Source organism: Chlorocebus sabaeus, chromosome 25, assembly GCF_047675955.1.
Source record: "Chlorocebus sabaeus isolate Y175 chromosome 25, mChlSab1.0.hap1, whole genome shotgun sequence".
NCBI classification, from domain to species: Eukaryota; Metazoa; Chordata; class Mammalia; order Primates; family Cercopithecidae; genus Chlorocebus; species Chlorocebus sabaeus.
The window spans coordinates 49,378,153-49,402,203 of NC_132928.1; the positions used below are offsets into that span (position 1 = coordinate 49,378,153).

Genomic DNA, 24,051 nt, shown 5'->3' on the forward strand with positions numbered 1-24,051 from the left:
ACCCATTAACCTGCTAAAAAACAAATTGAGTGGTGAGAATACAACAGAAGTCCAGTTTAGATTCTGAGTGTTGTCACCATGTGATTACAGTCACACACACACTTTCAAGCTTATAGCTGGAGCTCCTGGAAGCTATTTCATACTCTGGTGCAAGGGCAAAAAAACAACGCAAGAAGGAATAAGTCCTGAATTATTGGCTGTATCACATCCACCCTCTCCAACCCAAAATGGCACAAAAGAAACAGTGACCACACCACCCTGCGGATGTTTTCGTGTAAAAGAGGTGATGATGAACTGGGGTGGGAACAGGTCATGAAGATCTGTCTAAAAAAATCCCATTCGGGTGAGTTTGTACACACCATCAAGCAGCGAGCCTCTCATCAATTAGGGTTAGGAAACCAAGGTTTGATTCTCAGGAAATCACAATTTCTTTCATTTACTCAATAAAATTTACAAAGTACCTACATATTATCAGCTTCCACTTGCAGTCATTTCTAGATAAAAAAGAAACGTGGTATCTCCAAGGGGCCACCAAGTTACCCCCAAGTCTACCACTGAAAGGACCTTTTTTGGAAATGAGTTTCTTCTGTACCTCTGAAAGGGTAACATCTTAAAGCTGAATCATCTTTAACCTGGAGGTCTAACATATTTAGCAATACTTGCTTTCCAGACATCCAACATTAAAAGATACAGTAAATTCTGAAGGTAGCTGTGTTGCAAAATGTTTAAAGTTAAACAATTGTGCAGTATTCATTTATGCTTGAAATTCTAGGCCTAAACCAAGCTTGTGGCCACCAGCATTGACATACTTGCCATCCAGAAGAGCTGACAGAGTCAATTTGATACCTGGGTTTAGGGTCTGAGCGTATCCTAAACCTGTCTGGCTGGAGTTATTCACTTTAGCTGAGAAGCAGGTATCAGGGTCAATCTGATACTTGGCTGCTGTTCTGAAGTGCATGTTACTGTTTCCTGCTGTCCAGGCGAGATTGACAGCGGTCTCCAACTTGTTCACCTTCTGGTAAACAGAGCCTCCAAACTCTGTCCCGTCTTTCACATTAGTGTGAAGCTGGAATTCATCAGTCTTATAGCCAACTGCAAAGTTGCTGTGGTTCACTTGGGACTTTGCAGTCTCAAAATTTATCTGGGCTGTGCGTGGTGGCTCACGCCTGTAATCCCAGCACTTTGGGAGGCTGAGGCGGGCGGATCACGAGGTCAGGAGATCAAGACCATCCTGGCTAACATGGTGAAACCGCGTCTCTACTAAAAATACAAAAAAAAAAAAAAAAAAATTAGCCAGGTGTGGTGGCGGGCGCCTGTGGTCCCAGTTACTAGGGAGGCTGAGGCAAGAGAATGGTGTCAACCCGGGAGGTAGAGCTTGCAGTGAGCTGAGATCGTGCCACTCTACTCCAACCTGGGTGACAGAGTGAGACTCCATCTCAAAAAAAAAAAAAAAAAAAAAAATTCATCTGGTAGCTGGCCAGCCAGGCCTCGTAACCTAGCACCAGAGCACCCGGATGGAAGGCCTAAGCAATGCCGAAATCCATGTCGCAGCCCAGGTTAATGTGCTTCTGCTTGTACCCTGTGTTGATTTTAGCGTTTTTTTTTTCCCCAGCGTTATGTGAGAAAGATGAATCGAAGGTAAGCTTCAGTCCACGTGCAAGCTGAACTTCCACGGTAATCTCGATGCCAAGTGTATTGTTGGTGTTCCATTTCTCCATAAACGTCAGGCCGTACTCAGTCCATCTATACTTGGTTTCCAGACTGCCCATCGCTTTGGTGGTCTCAGTGTTGGCTGAGGCTGAGCTTGTGAATTCCGTTTCATTCTCAGATTTTGCTTTCAAATCAAGCTTTATTAAGCCAAATCCATAAACCTTGGTGAAGACATCCCTTTCAGTTTTGCCAAGATTGGCATTTGTGGGTGCCACAGCCACCTTCTGCCTAGAGGCATTGGTGGCAGGCTCAGTGGCAGCTATGGCCTGTTGAGGTAGTTTTATTCTATTCCTGGTTTATTAATACATGTGAGGTATACATTGGTTTGGTCTGGAAAGGCAGGACAACTCGAAGCAGAGACTTATATTTAGGTCGTAGGTGGATTCAAAGATTTTCTGATTGGCAGTTGGTTGAGAGTTAAAAGTTATTATCTAAAAGCTTGGAATCAATAGAAAGGAATATCTAAGTTAAGGGTTTGTGGAGACCAAGGTTCTTACTATATAGATGAAGTCTCATAGGTGGCCACTGTTAGATGCAATAGATGACAATTGTTTCCTGTTCAGATCTTTAAAAGATTCTTCAGATCTCTCAGCTCATCTCTTTAGGATCAGAAAAAGGCCTGGAAAGGAAAGAGGATTCTTTACATAATGTAAAATTTCCCTTTTAAGAGATGGCTTTGCAGGGTCTTTTCAAATATGTCAAATATATTTTGGGGTAAAATATTTTGATTTCATGCAGGGCCTGCTTTCTGTCATGTGATGCTATGCTGGAGTCGGGTTGGAATTTGATATCTTATTGATACAAAGAGTCTTTTTTGTCAGTTGTAAGATCTTTGTTTTAATGTTAATGCTGGTCAGTTGTTCCTGAATACCAAAAGGAGGAAAGTATAATGAGGCATGTCCAGACCCGACTTCCCATCATGGCCTGAACTAGGTTTTCAGGTTTCTTTGGAGAAACCTTAGCTGAGAGGAGGGGTTCATCCAGTTGGTTGTAGGGCTTAGAATTTTATTTTTGGATTACAAGGAGATGTGTAGGGTGAGGCATGGAGGAGGGAACATGGAGCTTTCATGACCTCTCTCTGGGCATGCCACCCTCCAGGGACCTCCATGTGTTCCTCTGTCCCCAAGCTCCCAGCACCCATTCCTCTTGGGTTTCATGATGTCAGTATTCCTTCCCCTAGGGTATAGGGCAGGACTGTCTCTGGGGATTGTGACCCACAGTCAGAAAGTGTAACTTGGGGCAGGTAAAAGGAGGGCAGGAGAAAGTCCCATAGATTCTCTTTCCTGAGGCTTGCTCTTGCAGGCCTGACTCAACCTAATTATATAATGAAAGACTGTAACAAGGGCTATAGGAGTTAGAAGTCAGGAACCATGGACAAAAACAAATCTCTCTTGTGTGCATGCTCTCTCTCTCGCTCTTTCTCTTTCTGTACACACACACACACACACACACACACACACACACACACAACGTAACACCACAAATGCCTTTTATTTCTTATCTGATCACTCTGGCTTGGTTGCCATCTTGAAAAGAAGTGATGAGAATGGATATCTTTGCCTTGTTCCTGATCTTAGAGAGAAAGCTTTTAGTTTTTCACCACTGAGTATGTTGGTAGCTCTGGCCTTTTCATATATGGCCTTTATTGTGTTGAGGTAGTTTTATTCTATTCCTAGTTTATTTAGTGTTTTTATCATGAACACATGTTGAATTTTGTCAGGTACTTTTTCTGTATCAATTGAGATGATCATGTGGGTTTTGTCCTTCATTGTGTTAATATGCTGTGTTATATGATTGTTTTTTGTGTGTTGAACCATCTTTACATTCCAGGAATAAATCCCACTTGATCATGATGTATAATCCTTTTAATACAGTGTTAAATTCAGTTTGTTAATATTTAGCTGATTTTTTGGATTAATATCCTGGGATACTGGTTTTAGTTTTCTTGCAGTATTTTTGGCTTTGATATGAGAATAAGACCTCATAAATTGAGTTAGAAGTGTTCCCTTTTCTTTAATTATTTTGAAGTTTGAAGAGGATTGGTGTTAATTCTTTAAATTTGATAGAATTCTCCAGTGAAGTGATCTGGTTCTGGGCTTTTCTTTGTTGGGAAGTTTTTTTTTTTATTACTGATTGAGTCTCTTTCTTGGTGATAGGTCTGTCAGATTTTTAATTTGTTCGTGATTCAGTCATGGTAGATTGTATGTTTCCAGGAATTTATTCATTTCTTCTAGGTTATCCAGTTTTTTGGCATATAATTGTTCATAGTTATCTCTTATGATTCTTTGTATTTCTGTGGCATTAATTGTAATATCTCTACTTTCATTTCTGAGTTACCTGACTTCTTTTTTCTTAGTTAACCTAGAATAGCTCATTTCTTGTGTTGCTAAATAATATCCTATTTTATGGGTGTATCATTTGTTTATTAATCTATTTAAGGACATATTGGATTTTAGCCGTTCCAGTAGGTGTGTAGTGGTTTCTCATTTTTGTTTTCATTTGCGTTTCTTTAATGACATGATGTTTAAACATCTTGTCACTCGCTTATTTCCTATCTCTGTATCTTCTTTGATAAGTTGTCTATTTAGATCTTTTACTCACTTTTCATTGGGTAACTTATTTTCTTAGTGTTGAGTTTTAAGAATTCTTTGAATATTTTGGATACCAGTTCTTTATTAGATATGTGTTTTGCAAATTTTTTTTCAGTTTATGGCTGGTCATTGCATTGTCTGAACAATATTTTTCACAGAGCAGAAATTTTCAATTTTAATTCAATTTAATAAAGACCTACTAATCATTTTTTTCTCTCATGGATTATATATATATATATTTTGAGACAGAATCTTGCTCTATTGCCAGACTGGAGTGCAGTGGTGTGATCTTGGCTCACTGAAACTTCTGCATCCAACTTCTGCAAGCAATTCTTGTGCTTCAGCCTCCCAGGTGGCTGGTACTACAGGCATGCACTACCATGCCTGGCTAGTTTTTTGTATTTTTAGTCGAGGTGGTGTTTTGCCATGTTGGCCAGGCTGGTCTCAAACTCCTGACCTCAAGAGATCCACCTACCTCAGCCTCCCAAAGTACAGGGATTATAGGTGTGAGCCACTGCACCCGGCCTGTCATGGATTATACTTTTGATATTGCATGTAAAAAGTCATTGCCAAACCCAATATCACCTAGATTTTCCCCCATGTTACCTTCTAGGAGTCATTATTTTTTAAGAAGCTATGCTTGCCACTTCATACTTGGTTCTATCTCTATTTTTTTTTTCCTTTGGTATCCAGTTTTCTCATTTTTAGTTTTATTTATGTAGTTATCATCTCGAGCACCAAGTATGTTTTAGTTTTATCCTATCAATGGAGCGTGTATTTGGAATATAATTGGATTAAGTAAAATAAGTTCTCCCTTTGTACGCGTTCCTCACCTTATAATGAGGATACATACTGATAAATCCATTAAAAGTCAAAAATGTTGTAAATTGAACCATTGTAAGTTGGGGATCATCTCTACTTTTTTTGGGTATAAAGAAATACATTATCTATCCCAGAAATCTTCATAGCATTTATTCTCTAAAAATGGCCCTCAGAGCACAGAGAAATCTGTCATTTACCTACTGCTTCTTGTTTGCTAGCATCATACTAATACACTTTATATACTTTGTCATTTAATCATGTTAATAGTTGTTGTCTATGATTTTATAACTTTGTTTCTATTACAAGTTGATAACTGACTTGATTCATCTCCTCAAAATTTTACGTTTTTTGAAGCCTTAGTCCCCCCAATAGTGTTAGGAACAGATAGAATATGCTATCTCTGGGGGCGGGGGGAGTCTTTTCCCTCAGTCCAGTGATCCACAGACTGAAACAAACAAACAAAATAAAACAAAACTCGTACTTCTCTTGAGTACTGAAAAAATGTGTGTGGGGATTGTCTGTATTTTATTTGAAGTAAAACTAGTCTTTTTGCAGTCAAATTAAATCATAATGTAATTTTGATTCTAAAGGAATATTTATGTCCGGAATCAGAGTTTTGACTTTTGCAGGATGTCCTGTACTAAAAGCTGTCAATACATGGGGCTTTGCAGAGGTTGCACTTTGATCCTTGCAGACAGTATTATCCAGGTTCATTGCTTCCAATTACATATTTTAGAAGAATCTTATTACTAAATTAATTTTACTCTTGTAAATTAGAATCTTATTACTAAATTAATTTTACTCTTGTTCTGAGAACATAGAGGGGCAAGACCTATTGAATCCTTGAGTTTGGAAAGTATTTCTGTGTAGTTTACTTCTTTTTTCTTTTATTTGAGATATAAACCTCCTTTCCTATCCCTCTTCTATCTTTTCTCCTTCCTTTATTTTTTAATCTAAAAACATTTTCTTTATAATTAAATTTGAACTTTTACTGTAATGTAGCTTCTTATTTGGGAACTTTTATTTTATAAATCTAGATATGATTTTGCTGATCACATTCATGTCTGGGATTTGTTTTTCTTTTCCTCACCTGAATATCCATATTTACCACATTGAACATCATCTCACAGTCAGCTAGGAGAATTGTTTTTTGGTGGCTCCAGAAGGTTGTACTGAATACCTTAGATTGCCAGCATGTACCCATTCCACTCCTATGATGAACTGAGACTCTTACTGCCTTCTGTTACCACCTTGAAATTTTTACTAGGGTTTGAAGAGATGGTTGAGGGTAAAATCCTTAGTCTTAGCAAAATAACATTTTGTAACTGATTTAAATACATACTGTTTTAACCCATTTGTCTTTTCTTCACTTTTTTCCCCCCTTCCCACAGATACCAGAGAAAAAAGGAAAAGAAGCAAATACTGGTTTTGGTGGGCCAGTTATTAGTTCTCTATATCATGAAGAAACCATCAGGTAATTTCTCTTCTGATCTTTGATAATAGAAATATATATGCCTGTGTGTGTGTGTGTGTGTTTGTATGTATGTGCTTATGTGTGTGTATATATGTACTATATGTTTTTAATCCTGAATTCTTCAATTTGTGAAGCATTCCTTCGTAACATGAAATTGATTTGGTGGTATTTGCAAGCAGAACAATAAATGACAGGAAATAATTTTTTAGGTGTATAATCTTTAAAATCAATTAAATGTCTGAACCAGTGCCAGAGAAGTGTCTGAATAAGTGATAATAATTACTTTTCATCAGTGTCTAATAACAACTGTCTCATTCAGTGACTTTTCCCCACACAAGTAGTTGGTGGGACAAGATGTTGTGTCTCAGTCTAAAGCTAAGGATTTTTGTGTTAATTTTCCTTAAAATACTACTATTTCTTTTAAAGATTTTAATTTGTTTAATTAAAATTTAGTTTGCTCTAAATTAAAAGTCATTTTGGAGTATAAAATGATACAGCCATTGTGGAAAACGGAAATTTCCTTGGAAAGTTAAAATAGAATTACCATATGATCCACCAATTCTGCTTCTGGGTATGTATCCAAAAGAAAGCAGAATATCAAAGACATATTTGCACACCCATGTTCATAGCAGCATTCTATACAGTAGCCAATAGATGGAAGCATCTGTTGACGAATGGATAAACGAGTTGTGGTATATACAATGGAATATTATTCAGCCTTAAAAAGGAAGTTTTGACACCTGTTGCAACATGTATGAACCTTGAGGACATTATGCTAAGTGAAATAAACAAGTCACAAAGACACAAACACTTTGCGATTATACTTACATGAAGTATTTGAAGTAGTCAAACTCACAGAAACAAAGTATTCAAAAATGAGAGAGACAGTAAAATGGTGGTTGCCAGGAGCTAGGGGATAGGGGAAATGGGAAGTTGTTTAATGGGGACAGAGTTTCAGTTTTACAAGGTGAAAAAGTTATGGAGATTGCACAACAGTGTGAATATACTTAACACTACTGAACTGTATACCTAGAAATACTTTTAACTTTTAGTTTTTGATAGTGAGGATCATATTTTACCCATCTTTGCATTCTCACTATCTGAGGAAGTCCCCCAAACTTAGTAGATCTTCAGTGAAAGTGCTCAGAACTTGGGAGGTAGCCACAGCTGCTTCTGTTGAAGAACTGATAGTTTAGTGACTATTGCTTCTGCGGAGTTAGCCTAAGAGCCCTATTGTAAAACTGAGAGCTGCTAGTTTGGTTCTTCTGTGATATGCCCATCCTCACCTCTTTCCCTTAAACAATAAAAAATGTATAGGCTATTTTTCTTTCCTAGTTAGATAAATAAATTGAGATAGTTTCTTGACTGTCCTTTTTTTAAAAAAAGTCACTGCTTAAGTTTCTAACAATATCAATCACTTCTCTGTAAATTATGATCTTTATTTTGTATGCCATTTTCCTTGAGGGCTCCCAGACTCTAGTATTTTTCAAAATGACATACTGAATACAGTGTCTTTTCGAATGTCTGATGACATGACTGATCACAGCAGCCCTACAGAACATGAAGCAAATCAAATGTACTCCAGTTGTAGTGAGAGTAGAAATCCTGAGATAGAGTTAAACTGTGTTGAAAGGGTTAATCTTCCTTCCTTTGTCCTCCACCCAATTGCTAATGAAGCGGTTCTTAGATTTAAATCAGTATTTAGAATTTTGACCATGATAAACAATGACAAAGAATATTATAGTTTGTTTTTGTAGAGATTTTAATTCAACACACATTTATTATGAACCTGTAATGACACAAAACATTGTGAATATTTGTGCTTCTCAGCTTCTTCACTTTTGAATAATATGTTCATACTACTTTTGGCATTTTCATGAAAGTATGTTTAATAAATATTATTAATTGAATGAAATATGAACTTTGTGGGCAAAACTGGTTAGACTTGACCTTTTTTTAATGAAGTCTTCATTAAGTATCAGTCTTAGGATATCATCTAAATCTTCATATTCTGAACATATTGTTAAGAAAGAGTACGAAACATGAATGTGAACAAGCCATTGAAAGCCATTTATTACAAACACAGTAATGTTGTTACTACAGCAGATCAAAAATTACAGCAACTAATCATATTCTTATATTGGGAGAGTTGTTTTTATAGTATAGTAGAATTCCATTATAACAAATTAGGCCATAATGAAAATTCTTTTTTTTTTTTTTTTTTTTTTTTTTTTTCAGAGACAGAGTCTTGCTCTGTCACTAGGCTGGAGTGCAGTGGTACGATCTCAGCTTACTGCAACATCAGCCTCCTGAGTAGCTGGAACTACAGGTGCACACCATCACGCCTGTAGTTCCAGCTAATTTTTGTATTTTTAGTAGAGGTGGGGTTTCACCGTGTTAGCCAGGATGGTCTCGATCCCTTGACCTCGTGATCCGTCCACCTTGGCCTCCCAAAGTGCTGGGATTACAGGTGTGAGGCGCTGTGTCCAGCATGAAAATTCTTATATACTGAAATGTTGAATTATTCCAGTGAAGAGCCAGATGTAGTCTCTATAGTTTCTTACATGTCAGAATGCAATTGCAACAATGAAAATGGGTTATTTGTTGAAGTTATGTAATCAAATTATGCTTGTATTTTGGTGAAATATATCTGGTGTGTTTTATTTTTCTAAGAGAAAGTTGTGCTTTAATTGGTGTTAACTGCAATTTCTTGGCAGAATTATATTTAACTGAGGTGAAAGTGACAGTAGGTTTTAGAGTTTTAGAAGCATCAAATGGTAGACTTGGATGAAAGCAAAAATTCTTTTCTATGGAACTGTTGTTTTTAAAAAAGGACATAAAATAATGTGTTTTAAAGGTTTGTTTTGATACTGTAATATATAAACCTCAGGGCCCTTTTTTTTTTTTTTTTTTTTACATTTGTAAAGATCAGGCAAATCAGTATCTAATAAATCCATTTGGTTAAGTTTGGGTTCCATTGTTTTGGCAGCTTTTCTGATGAATGTGTATTGTATAATAGATGATGAGTTATGAGTTTGTTTTAGTTTTAAGGTAAATGTTCTTGAGCCGAGGGCCATGGGGGCCAATTCTGAGCTTGCTTCCTGCTTTCCACTCTGTCATAGAAAGCATCAATATAATGTCAGAGGTTCAGATCTCTGTGTTAATATCGCAGAGCTCTGACATCAGTTTCTCATTCTGAAGCTAGTTAATTGTTCTGTAATGTAATTGAGGGGGTGTGGGGGTATTCTAATTAAGTACAAAAAGTTATGGAGCCAAACTGCTGACATTCAAATGCTAGTTCCACCACTTACTAGCTGTGTAATCTTGGGCAAGTTACTTACCTGTAAAATGGTGATAATTATAGTACTTGTCTCACTTGATACTTAGCAGATTATGTCAATACACAGACATCCTGGAACAGTATCTGGTGCAAAAAAAGTCACTGTGTAACTGTTAGCTTTTATAAATAGTATTGTTACTCAGCAGAGGGGGTCCCTAGAGCAGCAAGGAGCTGATGTTAGGAGCTAAAATAACATGGCATTCTGGTTATATAATTAAATACAAGTTGTTTGCTTTTGCAAAAGAAAATGGAAAACAAGGAAGGGAGAGCCGATATTTTTAGAACTATAGAAACAAGAAAGTAACAAATCTTATAACTGGGAGTAACCTCTAGTTTTGAGATCAGCTGTGTTTTTCATTTATACTGCAGATGGGCAGAAAAAGTACTGGTTAATAAGCATAGGGGTTTGTAGAGTAAAATGATTCTTCACTACGTATACAGGAAATTGCTTCTGGTTACTTATATGCTTCAAAGGTTTGATCTAGAAGTTTGCACATAAATTGAGAAATTAGGGCAAGAATTAAAAATATAGTAAATGAAGATTGAACAGTACCCACACCACCCTGCAGTAAGATTTGGTCCTCCCTGTTATATTTTGTAGTTTGATGTCATGTAATCTATTAGAATTTTATTAATTCCACTTACACAGACAGCCATCTGGACCTTCTCTAAGCAAGACCAGACCTAGTATACAACTGAAATGATTGATGGGCTCTGGAATTGATTAGTTGTTCTGTGAGACAAATGAAGTGTTTTGGCAGAAAATACCAGAGGTCGCTGCTTGTGGTCAGACACAAAAGCCTGTAGAATTTCAAAGAGATGCTTTCATCATTAACTTATGAAGTTTCCATTTTTAAACAATAATGGATTTTGAAAATATTTCCCAAATATCTTTTCATTGGCTGCTGTCTAGTCCTGATTATAAATGGAAGACTATAAGTATAAAAATTAGAATGAAAGTGATTGTTTTATGCTTTAATTTTGTATTCTTGGTGAAATATGAACTAGGTTGGAAGTAGCATAAAAGCCTGTCACACATAAATTATACTCTAAAATTTTCCTGAAAGAGATATGATTGGAGAAAAAGCTGTATCTTGTATAGTTTTATTGTAAATTACTTCTAAAATCAGATGTTATAAAATTCTATTTATTCAAAGCTTCACATTTTAGATTGCAGCCTGTTTTTAACAAATCTACTTAAAGATTCTTAAGCTTCAAGAGTGTGTGTTATACATATTTGTGTTTTTAAAAATTGAATATTTAAATTTTTATGCATTTAACAGGCCAAGTCATTCTGGAACACCACTATCCTAATGATACCACTGCCTTTAAGCACCAAAAAGCTTCCCTCCATCTGTTTGGCTGGTGGTAGTGTAATACTTCCCTATTTCACTATGTTGCCTGTGATCAACATTGTGTTAACACCTTGGTGATAGGTGATAAATTGGATGACATATGTCTTGTTACATTCTGGTTATTCTTTGAGGACTACACAAGTGTGTATAGGCAAGTGGGCAACTCCCCCTGGAGAATCTGACTGCTCAGAATGAACTTGAGTTATGGATTTATTCAGCCTGTAAAACCTCAGCTGGCATAAATAATTGAGAAAGCAAAGGTTTGTCTTTGGTGCATACCTTAGGGACTTATGGCTCCCTTCCTCCTCTCTACCTCCCTTTCTTATGAAAATGATTCCAGTTGCACTCCTAGATAATAACACACCAAGCAATTAAAAGCCATGGGTGGCTGGAGAGAGGAGAAAAGGTTTAGTTAATGAGCTTTTCCTCTTCCAGTGCCCATGAGAGCCTCAGGAATGACAAGGCGATTAAAGCAAAGAGATAATTATAGATTATGTGAAAATGGGTCCCCTGGGACATGTGGGTCTTGACATAAACAGTAACTGTTGTAAGAGTCTCCTGGCTCTCATATTCACCCTTTTCTAGCGTGCTTCATTTACCTCCTGTGTGCTCAGTATCATGATGCCAACCAAGCATGTACACAAATCTAGCCCTTTCTGAACCAAGGGTCATTCATCAACTAAAACCATCATCTTCTGTTCCTCTCTGTTTTCTTCTTTTTTCTTCTCCTCTTCTTTTTCCCATTTTGCTCTCTCTTTCCTGTCTACCACATCTAGTTTTTCTTTCTCTTCTTCCGATATCCTTATCTATATGTGATACCTATGAAATGCTTGTTTACAAAATTTGTTGTGTGTATGTATGTGTGCATATATAAAGATATATAGAGGTTATGGGTATACTGTATCCATTACAGTAATGAGAAGCAGAATATGTATTACAAATAATATGAACAGGGCCCCTTACCATCTCATCTAATGCCAGTTTTCTGCTCACCCCCTTGTTCACTGTGTTCCAAACACATTGGCTTATTTTTCCTTGAAGTTCTAATTAATATTTATTAGATTAATTGACACTTATGTAGGATATGAGGAATGACCCCCAGTTTACAGCATATGCTAAATTCTTAAGATAATAATAATGACAGTTAACATTTATTGACTGTTTCTTATATGCTAGTATAGTAACCATACTATATTATATGTATTCTCTTAGTCTTTAGGATGACCCTATTAAATATCGATGCTGTTAATATTCTTGTTTTACAAATAAGGAAACTGAAATTCAGAGAAATTAGCTTACTTGCCCAGGGTCACATAGTTAGTAACTCTGCTCTTAATTGCTGTGCTATGCTGGCTCTGGAAATGTTTGAGGAATCATTATAATCTCTAATTAATGAAATAGAGTCTGATAGTTGTTGCTATTTACTAAGGTAAATTTTTTAAATTTTTTCAGTTAAATTTTTTAAAATAAAATTTCTTTTCCATTTAATGCTTTTAAAAATGTACTTTACTGGTAAAATTCGAGACTTTGGTCTTTCGTTTATCAATGTACTGATGGTGATATTTCCTTGGGATCAATTATCTTATTGATTTTAGACTTACCTTAATGGTTGAGAATGTAACTCAGCTCTGTAGAGACTTTTAGGAAAGCGTATCTGTGCTTTTTCTGATATGGCAACTGATTTTCCAGAGATTGATTAGAACTCAACTACATTTTATATTATTGGCATTTAAAGTATCAGAAGTTTTCAATCAACTTTGTTTAAGATTAAGCAGCTTTTAAGGGGTGAAAATACATTTTTAGTAAATGGTGTCTTTATAAATTATGGTTAAGTAACTGCTGCAGTATAACTAATTATCTGTAAGAAATATCTGGGTCATTGATTTTTTCTTTGTCAATACTTTATTGAAAGATTGTGAGAAAAATACATAAAAATGTATGTAGTTTTATTTGAAGGGACCCTTATCAACATAAATAGTATAACAAATGGAAGTTTCAATTTGAAGGCTTTAAGAATTTTCTAGACCTAGAACTGAGTACTTTGCATATATTAATATAATTCAGTCTGAAAATAGTTATGTAGTAGAAGAAGATGTTGCCATTATCATATAACAGGAAGGGGGAAAACTAACTGGTTTCTTTCTATAACTGCCTGAAACCAGTTGCAGATATGGCACTGTGAGTGCAGGAATTGTGATTCAAAATATAATTTCTGTTTGACAAACACGTGTTGTGACTGCATAGGTCCACTTAATGTTTTTCCACTTGATTATCAATGAAAATGTACACTGATATTTTTCAATAAATATATTGGAAACTTTTTTGGAAATTTGCAACAATTTGAAAACACTTGCAGATGAACTATGTAGCCTAAAATATCCAAAAAAAATTAAGAAAAAGATATGGCATGAATGCGTAAAATATATGTAGATGCTAGTCCATTTTTTCATTTACTACCATAAAATGTATTCAAATCTGTTACAAAAAGTTAATCACAATGTAGGCACATAAACACTAGCAGACCATATCTGGTGCAATTCTCAATCCAGAAAAATGTAAAAAAAAGCAAAGATGCAGTATTAAATCATAACTGCATGAAATTAACTGTGGTACATTCCGTACTACTGCAGTAATTTTGTTGCTACCTTCTGTGGCTATTGTGGTGAACTCAGGTGTTGCTAGTATCCACTTAAAATGCCAAGACACTCATCATCTCCAAGTGAGCAGTTCGTCTCTCCAGTAAACTGGGCATAACAGTAAAAAGTGATCTCTTGTGGTTTTTGAGTATTTTATCATTGTGTGTAGCACTATACTGTACACCTTGAATAACACCATGAGACCCATATGAAGTACCACTAGTGATGCTGGAAGTACTCCCAAAAAGCGGAGAAAAGTCATGACATTATAAGAAAAAGTTGAATTGCTTGATATGTATTGTAGATTGAGGTCTGCAGCTGTGGTTGTCTGCTATTTCAAGATAAATTAATTCAGCATTAAGGACTTCTGTAAAAAAGAAAAGGGATAGGCCGAGTGTGGTGGCTCACAGGGTGGCCTTGGGAACACCTTGCAAGGCCAAGACAGGTGGATCACCGGAGGTCAGGAGTTCAAGACCAGCATGGCCAACATGGTGAAACCCCGTCTCTACAAAAAACACAAAAATTAGCCATGAGTGGTGGTGTGCACCAGTAATCCTAGCTGCTCAGAAAGCAGAGGCAGGAGAATTGCTTGAACCCGGGAGGTGGAGGTTGCAGTGAGCTGAGATCATGCCACTGTACTGCAGCCTGGATGAAAGAGCGAGATTCCATCTTAAAAAAAAAGGGAAAGAAAAGAAAAGGGAATTCATGAACCATCACTGCAGCTACCCTGGCAAGTACAAGAACCTTGCACTTTTTGTGCAATATATTTTGATCTCATATTGTAAGTTCAGCTTTTATGTAGGTGTAGTGTTGCTATAGGAAAGGCATACTTATAGACTCTACTATGACTTGAGAAAAAGAAAAGTCATTCTGTGACAACTTAAAGCAAAAGGAAAGTGAAGGATCTATACCTGCAAAATATAATGCCAGCAAAGGATGATTTGATAAGTTTGGAAGGAGGTTTGACTTTAGAAAGGTCAAGATAATAGGAGAAACAGCTTCTTCTCACCAAGAGGCAACAATTAAGCAAATTTAAAGAAAAAACAAAACATTAAAAAGTGGGCAAAAGACATGAACAGACACTTTTCAAAAGAAGATGTACATGCAGTCAAAAAACATGAAAAAAAGCTCAGCATCACTGATCGGTGGAGAAATGCAAATCAAAACCACAATGAGATGCCACTCATGCCTCTCTTTTAGTAACAGTCAGATGGCTGTTGTTAAAAAGTCAAAAAACAACCGATTCTGGTGAGATTGTGGAGAAAAAGGAACAGTTTATACATTGTTGGTAGGAGTGCAAATTGGTTCAACCATTGTGGAGGACAGTGTGACAATTCCTCCAAGACCTAGAGGCAGAAATACCATTTGACTCAGCAATTCCTTTGCTGGGTATATACCCAAAGGAATATAAATCATTCTGTTGTTATAAAGTTACGTGCATGCATATGTTCACTGCAGCATTATTCAGAATAGCAAAGACATGGGATCAACCTAAATACCCATCAATGATAGACTGGATAAAGAAAATGTAGAATACTATGCAGCCATAAAAAGGATCAAGATCATGTCCTTTGCAGGGACATGGATGGAGTTGGAAGCCATTATCCTTAGTAAACTAACACAGGAAGAGAAAACCAAACACCACATGTTCTCATTTATAAGTGGGAGCTGAATGATGAGAACATGTGGACACATGGAGGGGAACAACAGACACTAGGCCCCTTGGGAGATGGGGGGAGGGGAGAGCATTAGGTAGAACAGCTGGCTGATGGGTGCTGGGCTTAATACCTAGGTGATGGGACAATCTGTGCAGCAAACCACCATGGCACCTATTTACCTATGTAGCAAACCTGCACATCCTGTACATGTACCCCAAACTTGAAAAAAAAAATCATTGAGGGGAAAGGATATTTATTTGCATGAACAGATTTTTAATGTAGACAGAAATACCCTATTCTGGGGGAAGAAAAAATGCCACAAAGGACATTTATTAGTAAGGAAGAGAAGCAAGCACCAGGATTTAAGGCAGGAAGGGATAGGCTAACTCTGTTTTCTGCAAATTCAGGCAGGTTTATGATCAACACTACACTTAAGCTGCTAACCCCTGTGCCTTGAAGGGAAAGGTAAACACCATCTTCTGGTCTTTTGGTTGTACAATAAGAAGACTTGGACAATGAGAACCGTTTTTTCTGGATTGATTCCATTGATTCTTTTTCCCTGAAGTCAGGAATACCTTTCTAGTAAGAGACCACCTTTTAAAGTCCTTTCAATATTGGACAGTTCTCCAGCCAATCAGAAACTCATGAGTTCAAAACTGAAGGCATCTACTGCAATCTACTGGCTCCCAAACACAACATCTCTAATTCAGCTTCTAGATCAGGGGGTTATAAGGACCTTTAAGGCTCATTACACATGGTAGTCTATGGAAAGGATTGTCAACACCACGAAAGAGAACCCTGATAGAACATCATGAAGGTCGGGAAGGATCCATTGGAAATGCTGTCATTATAGAAAGGGCAGTGAAAACCATCATGCCTGAAGAAATAAATTTCTGCTGGAGAAAACTGTCTACATGTTATATATGATTTCACAGGATTTACAGCGGAGCCAATCAAGGAACTCATGAAAGATTGTGAGTATGGCAAAAATGTGTGGCAGGGCAAGGGCAGAGTTGGTTTTAAGATATAGATCTTGAAGAAATTCAGAAGATAATAGACACCACACTAGAGGAGTTAACAGAAGATGACTTGATGGAAATGAGTGCTTCCAAACCAGATAGATATGATGAAAAACAAGATGTAGAATAAACAGTGCCCAAAACAGATTGACATTAGACAATCTTGCAGAAGCGTTCTGATTATGTAAGACTGCTTTTGACTTTCTACATGGACCCTTATATGGGCACCCAAACTTAAGCAATGGTGGAAGAAGGATTGGTACTGTATAAAAACTTTTAGAGAAACAAACTAGAAAGTCAGGCAGAAATTATGGTATGTTTTCACAAAGCTACACTGAGTGTGCCTGCCTCACCTGCCACCTCTTCTGCCTCTGCCAGCACTGAGACAGCAAGACCAACCCCTCTTCAGCCTGTGAAGACAACAAGGTGAAGACCTTTATGATGATCCACTTCCACTTAATGAATATATATTTTCCTTATGATTTTCTTAGTAACATTTTCTTTTCTCTAGCTTACTTTATTGTAAGAATATATTATATAACACAAATACAAAATTTAATCAGCTGTTTACGTTATCGATAAAGCTTCAGGTGAACAGTAGGCTACTAGTAGTTAAGTTTTTGGGGAGTTGAGTTACATGCAGATTTTTGATGATGCAGTGGGTCGGTGCCCTCCACCCTCCATGTTGTTTAAGGGTCAACTTACACGAATTCCTTTGGTCATTCACTAGTCCATTGGGTACTGTGTATTTTGAACCTACCTTATTACCGCCTTGACTCCTGCATACCATTGTTTAAATACTATTAAGAAAAATATGCCATCATTTAATTGTAAGATGCTGCAGATTATAAGATTCATAGGAGATGTTAACATGAAAAAATTTGCATTCAGAATCAATGGATATGACAAGGTAATAGTTTCCAAATATCTCTTTGTCATCCAGGATTTCAAGTACGATTTTTTTTTTTTTTTGAGATGGAGTCTCGCTCTGTTGCCCAGGCTGGAGTGCAGTGGCACAATCTCAGCTCACTGCAAGCTCTGCCTCCCAGGTTCACACCATTCTCCTGCCTCCGCCTCCCAAGTAGCTGGGACTGCAGGCACCCGCCGCCACACCCGGCTAATTTTTTGTATTTTTAGTAGAGATGGGGTTTCACCGTGTTAGGAAGGATGGTCTCCATCTCCTGAACTCGTGATCCACCCGCCTCGGCCTCCCAAAGTGCTGGGATTATAGGCGTGAGCCTCTGCGCCCAGCCTCATGAATGATTTTAAGATCAGCACAACACACAAAAAAACACTTTGTTAAGTACTTTGTTATGAAGGCTAGACTTCTTGAACGTGGTTACCACCCAAGCAATGTTTTGCCCCTTCCAGGGATTAAACCAAGGTTTTTCAGAAAGGAGGTACTATTTGGAAGATTTTACCTGAGTATCATAGCATAGATTCTCATTCGTTGTCTTTGGTAAGATTGAGAGTCAAAAACAGTATCCTACAATGTGAAATCAACATCTGTAATTTTAATTAAATATTAATTAGAAGTAGGGGTTTTCAGTGTGCTAAGTATGGCAGCCATGACTATTTAATCCTTGAGTTAGGAGTTGATTTTACCTATTTTGCTCCTCCCAGATAAGTCTTTTTTTTTCCTCTTTTTTTTTTTCCTCTTTTAAGAGACAGGGTCTTGCTCTGTTGCCTAGGTGGGAGTGGAGTGGTGTGATTATAGCTCACTGTAACTCAAACTCCTGTGCTCAATTGATCCTGTCACCTTATCTGCCCAAATAGTTAGGACTACAGGCATGCACCACCACACCCAGCTAATTTGAAAGTTTTTTTTGTAGAGGTAGGGTCTTACTATGTTGCCCAGGCTGGTCTCAAACTCCTAGGTTCAAGTGATCCTCCCTTCTTAACCTCCCGAAGTGCTGGGATTATAGGTGTGAGCCACCACACCCTACCCCATATGTCTTAAGCCAGCTTCACTAAACACCTTTGAGTAAGAATAGATCCTTTTTTTCAGGGAGAGAAACATCCGTAAGTAAAATTAATATATGCCTGTATGGTTATTTTATATTTATAAATTAAAACATACTTTTAAATCTCAACTTAAAATATGGTTTCATCAGATCAAAGATTATATAAAATTGTATTATTTATAAAATGAAGATTAGATTTGTGAAAGATTATATTAAAAAGAATCAATGTTAGACTTTGAGTTTCGTATTTGGCATATACAGAATGTTGAAAAACATAAGTCAGTTGAAATCAGTGAGATGACAGCATTATTTTCTAACATTATGTTTGAACAGAGTAGTACATTTCTTTGCCTTTCAGATCAACAACTGGCCATACATCCAACAAGTAAATTAGGAACTTAAATTCCTACAAAAAAGTAATATTCACTAGCAGTATGACTGAATTTTGGAAGATAGTGTGCAGTGCAAGCTTTTATCCTAGAAAGACTAGTTCCAAAGGAACTTCACAGAGTGAAATTTTTGGTGAATTACCATTGATCAGTCAACCTCAAAGATGTAGAAAAAAGATCCGTAGATCAAGCAGACCCTTAGAGACAGAGTAGGAATAATAAAATTGGCCCCAAACTGAGGTGTAAACTAATATGCTTGTTTGCTTACCAAAGGGACTATGTCTTTGTAGTGATTGAAGTGCTGGGTCCCTTTCTGAGAATTGAGGAGTCCAGAAAAACAGATTAACATTTAAATGGTTATTTGTGAACATAAAAATAGAGCCAGGGAAAGTGTATCATTTTGAGGATTGCCTTAGCCATGGTCCTAATGAGACCTCATGAATGAACTGTCTTCCTCCAGAGAAATCACTCAGAATGTTTTTTTGCCTCAGTCTTTTGGTTATACTTCCTGAAGTATACTAACTATAGTAAGCACAGAGGTGTAATGCTTCTTCACAAATGAGGGGAAGAGTGTTTGAGCAGAGGGAATGTGGAAAAGGAGAATGGTAATGGAATATTTGCCACAGGAACCCTTTCAGGTAGGTCAGTTTAGTAAAGAATGCAAGAAGTTGAAGAGCTGGAGATTGAGTCACTTAAAATGATCTATACCTGTATATCCCTTTAAAGGTGTTTATGTACCCTAGAGCCCACGAATATACATTCCTTAGTTTGAGGAATTATGGCATTTGTTTTTATCTTTGTAGATATTGGCTTACTTTCTTGGGATTTTCATTCATACAGTAAATACTTATTCATTGTCTATTTACTAGAATACTGTGTTTTATATCTGATATCCAGGTGCTTGATAAATATATGAATTGAATTGAATATTTGTTGAACATGCCTATTAAATAGATTTCCAAGCTAATTCCTTCCATAATTTTTGTAGTTAAATGGACATTATATGTCTTGCCATGAGACCTATTTGAAATATTCTTTTGATAAGAAAATGCTATCTGAGTAGAAAATGGTACAGATAACATATTTAGGAATGGGCAAGGATCTTCCTGTGTTTGGGTGAAAAAGATAGCTGTACTTGAACACTATCCCTCTTTCCCATAGAGTGTGCTCTTATATTTCAAAAGAATGTCAAAACCAGTGATTTTTCCTTCAGGAATATAAGTGTATTTTCTGTCAACTTCAGAAAAAAATTGTAGTAACCTAAAGAAGAGGCTTTCTGTTTTGTGCTAGAGATAACATGGGACATACTTTAGGGTAGTATATCATAAACATAACTTACAGTCATCTACAGATAATGAATATGATAATGTTAGATGCACATTCAACAAAGAGAGGGAACAATATAACTAAGTAAAAAATAAGGAAGGAAAATAAAGATGTGGAGAGACACATTAAAGGCTCTACTGTATTTCATAATGGTTGGATTCATTAGCACATTATTTTATTTCAGATAGGCATGGATATAGTGGGCAAGATTGACTTTGGAAGGCTGTATTGAGCTCTTAGAGAACTGTTGAGGGAGAAAGTTTGATTTACACATGTACATAATTTTGTTAGGGGGCAAGAAAGGAAATATGGAATAATGTTTCTCCAGATGTTTCTTCATTTTGGCCACTAGATGGTGACATTGTATAAAGACAGCTTGGTTGTAGAAGGTGAAATACTCAAAATTTGGTGTGGGATTGGGTATCTATATTTAACAATTAAGCCCAAGAATATCACTTAATTTTTTTATATTCATCATTCAGCCTTGTAGCACATTTTTGGTGAATTTATTGAACTTCTCTTTTTGGTATTTAATTTATATGTATACACTGTCCTGAAGTATTTTGTTAATATCTCTGTGCCTAGCATATTTAGTGATGATAAACTATATATGATAAACAAATACTTAAACAAATGCCACCTACCCTCCAAAAAATCACATAGCAAAAAAACTTATTGATGTATATGATGTGACTAAGAAACGTATTTAAGATACATTAAACAAAATAGAAATTTATTTGTGTTTGTACTGTGTTTACTTCTTTACTGCTGATAGCATAGGTATACATGCACATTTGGAAGTTGGACTCAGGAAGAGGGGCCACTCCAAAGGTCCTCTCATCTGTGAATAACCCTTTCATATTACTGAGTATGGGTAACCCATATGCCAAGGATCCTTCTGCTTTCCTTTCTGTTCGCTACCACCAACTTCCCATTATTTTCTAATTCAAAAACAATTGGCGAGTAGCACTGTAGTATTGCTATGACTTTAAAAGACACAGTCCTTTCTGTAACAGTTGAGGTTGGTGCCTCTTGAATTAGTGGGTTTTCTGTTACTGGATTGAAAGAAAGTAGGTCCCTATCATCCTTAAGTTGGAACTCTGAAGGTATTCTTTCATAGACATGGTGTTTGTTTGTTTGTTTGTTTGAGACAGAGTCTCACTCTGTCGCCCAGGCTGGAGTGCTGTGGCATGATCTTGGCTCACTGCAACCTCCACGTCCTGGGTTCAAGTGATTCTCCTTCCTCAACCTCCTGAGTAGCTGGGATTACAGGCATGTGTCACCGTGCCCAGCTAATTTGTGTATTTTTATTAGAAACGGGGTTTCACCATGTTGGTCAGGCTAGTTTCAAACTCCTTACCTCATGATCCACCCGCCTCGGCCTCCCAAAGTACAGACATGGGTTTTTTTTTGTTGTTCGTTTGTTTTGTTTGTTTTTTTGATTTTTTGAGACGGTGTCTGGCTCTGTCGCCCAGGCTGGAGTGCAGTGACGGGATCTCGGCTCACTGCAAGCTCCGCCTCCCAGGTTCACGCCATTCTTCTGCCTTAGCCTCCTGAGACATGGTGTTTTTAATGGTGGTTAAATATGACTAAAGTGGTATTATTTGCAGCTCTACTTTTTAAAATCAGAATTTTCTTTTCTGGGGTTTGGCCTCACTTCTTATTTTCTTTACAGAATAAGATCGAAAAGGCATTTTCTCTTCTGTTTAACAGGGCCTCTTCAAGTGACCATATAGTCCTATTAAACATGATTTCTTACTTAAAACCTACTTCATTTTCTCTAGCTTGAAGCAAGTTGTTTCTCCTCTCTTTTCTTGTAGTCCTTGTTAAGGATTCAGCTTTTATGTTAATCCTGTGTAGATTTTTGTCATCCCAACTATACTGTTTGTGTCTTAAAGGCAAACTTTCTTGCTTAGCCTTGTATCTGTTATCAACAAATTCTTGTCCAGTGCCTTACATGTAGTAGGTGCTCAATAAAATACTTCAGATGCATAAAGAATGCTTAGATGGCTGATGCCAAAGTAGTGTCTTTTAAGAAAATTAGCTATGACTGTATATGGCACAAGATGTTTAGATTGGCTTTTAAGATATAAGAACTCCGATGACCAGGTGTTTTGTTTTCTGATGAATGGATGCTATGGCATTGCAAGTTATAAAACACATTAGTTTGACTTTTGGAATGGAAAATGCATTCCTTTATACTTGTTCATAAAATTCAGTCCACATATGGGGCAGTTTGATTGTTAATATTGTAAATTACTGATCTTTATGGGAGTCACTGATTCTTTTGAGAATCTGATTGAAACAGTTCTTCCCCCTGTACATACAACAGCCAGAAAAATGCACCTGCATTATAAAGATAATTCTGTACATTATTTAGAGAGCTCATAGATTTCATGTTAAGAACTTCTGCTTCAGATTTTGGAATAGACTGCAGCTGATTAGTCAAAAGGCAGCATAATATAATAGAAAAATGTACTATATACAAAATCAGTTGATCTAAGTGAATGCTAGCTCTTATTCTACCTTTGATAAATGTCGTACCATTCGGCAGATCATTTAATGTCTCCTTTTTGCCTGTTTCTTCATTTGTAAAGTGAAGTTGTTGGATGAAAGATTAAGTGAATTAGCACATACAATATACTTAGAAGAGTGCTGGGTATGTAGTATGCTTCCCAGCTTTTCTTTCTAGTCTTTGATTGTACTATCTTATAAAGGATTTCTGAATTTTTTAATGCCCTCCTCTTTTTGTCTAATTGATTTTCTTTGCTTTAAGAAAATAACTTTCATGTATATTTTAAAAACTTGAGTAACAATTTATTCTCTTATCCTGTAAGGCAAGTGGGAAACTAAGAACTTTAGTCTTTTCAGGAGTTGGTTGTATTACAGCTACTGAAAAACTATTACTGTTCATGTAAGATTTTTTTTTTAACAGAGTCCATTAACATCTGTGTCAGCAGCAAACAGATTGTGTTGAAAATATGTAACTTTTTTGTATTACCCAGTAAGAAAAAGACCTTTCTTTTTTTTATTCTAGGGAAGAAGACAAAAATATATTTGATTACTGCAGGGAAAACAACATTGACCATATAACCAAAGCCATCAAATCGAAAAATGTGGATGTGAATGTGAAAGATGAAGAGGTATGAAAAACATGCCCTGTTAATTATTTTCCTATGCATGGTTGTTCTGCCCCAGTGCTTTTTCCTAAATGGTAGGCCAGTGAACTACAACTCAAAGTACAGCATGGCTAAGAGTATATCAGAATATCTAAATGAGATGTTGTTACCTAGTTAAGATACGTTCTGTGATTGTGTCACACATATTTTTATCTATGTTTTAGAAGTTACTACCTGAAATTTGTAGGAGTCTGATAGCTTCCATATGTTTATGCTAAAGGGAGAGATTATTAGCATAATAAGTGAAATCTACAGGTAATAGCAATATCTCATTTATAAATAGCTTTCTTGTCTTCTGTTATTATACCTTGAACAGCTAGGTATATTGTTCTTTGCTCAATAAATGTATCTCTAGAAAACTGTGTCCGAATTTTGGTAAATCAATAATTTAAATGCTGGCCTACTAATTAAAGGAATCGTATAGAAAATTATTTTATAAAATATATTACTTCTTTTTTTTTTAGAGAGAGACAGGGTCTCACTCTGTTGCCCAGGCTGGAGTGCATTGGTGCGCTAATAGCTCACCGCATCCTCAAACTCATGGGCTTATGCAGTCCTCTTGCCTCAGCCTCCCAAGTAGCCAGGACT

At 36.5% G+C, this 24,051-nt stretch overlaps 1 protein-coding gene and 1 pseudogene across 1 annotated transcript in view; one reads left to right on the plus strand and one right to left on the minus strand.

Moving 5' to 3' along the window:
• The window catches only part of ACBD6 (acyl-CoA binding domain containing 6), a 205,527-nt gene that overhangs the window by 66,808 nt on the left and 114,668 nt on the right, over positions 1 to 24,051 (plus strand). Inside the window, exons 4-5 of the mRNA XM_007989309.3 lie at positions 6,515 to 6,597; positions 23,322 to 23,427. Of these exons, the coding sequence (XP_007987500.2) occupies positions 6,515 to 6,597; positions 23,322 to 23,427 (189 nt within the window). The remainder of the gene's footprint in view (positions 1 to 6,514; positions 6,598 to 23,321; positions 23,428 to 24,051) is intronic.
• On the minus strand, positions 132 to 6,225 carry LOC140710310 (non-selective voltage-gated ion channel VDAC1 pseudogene; annotated as a pseudogene).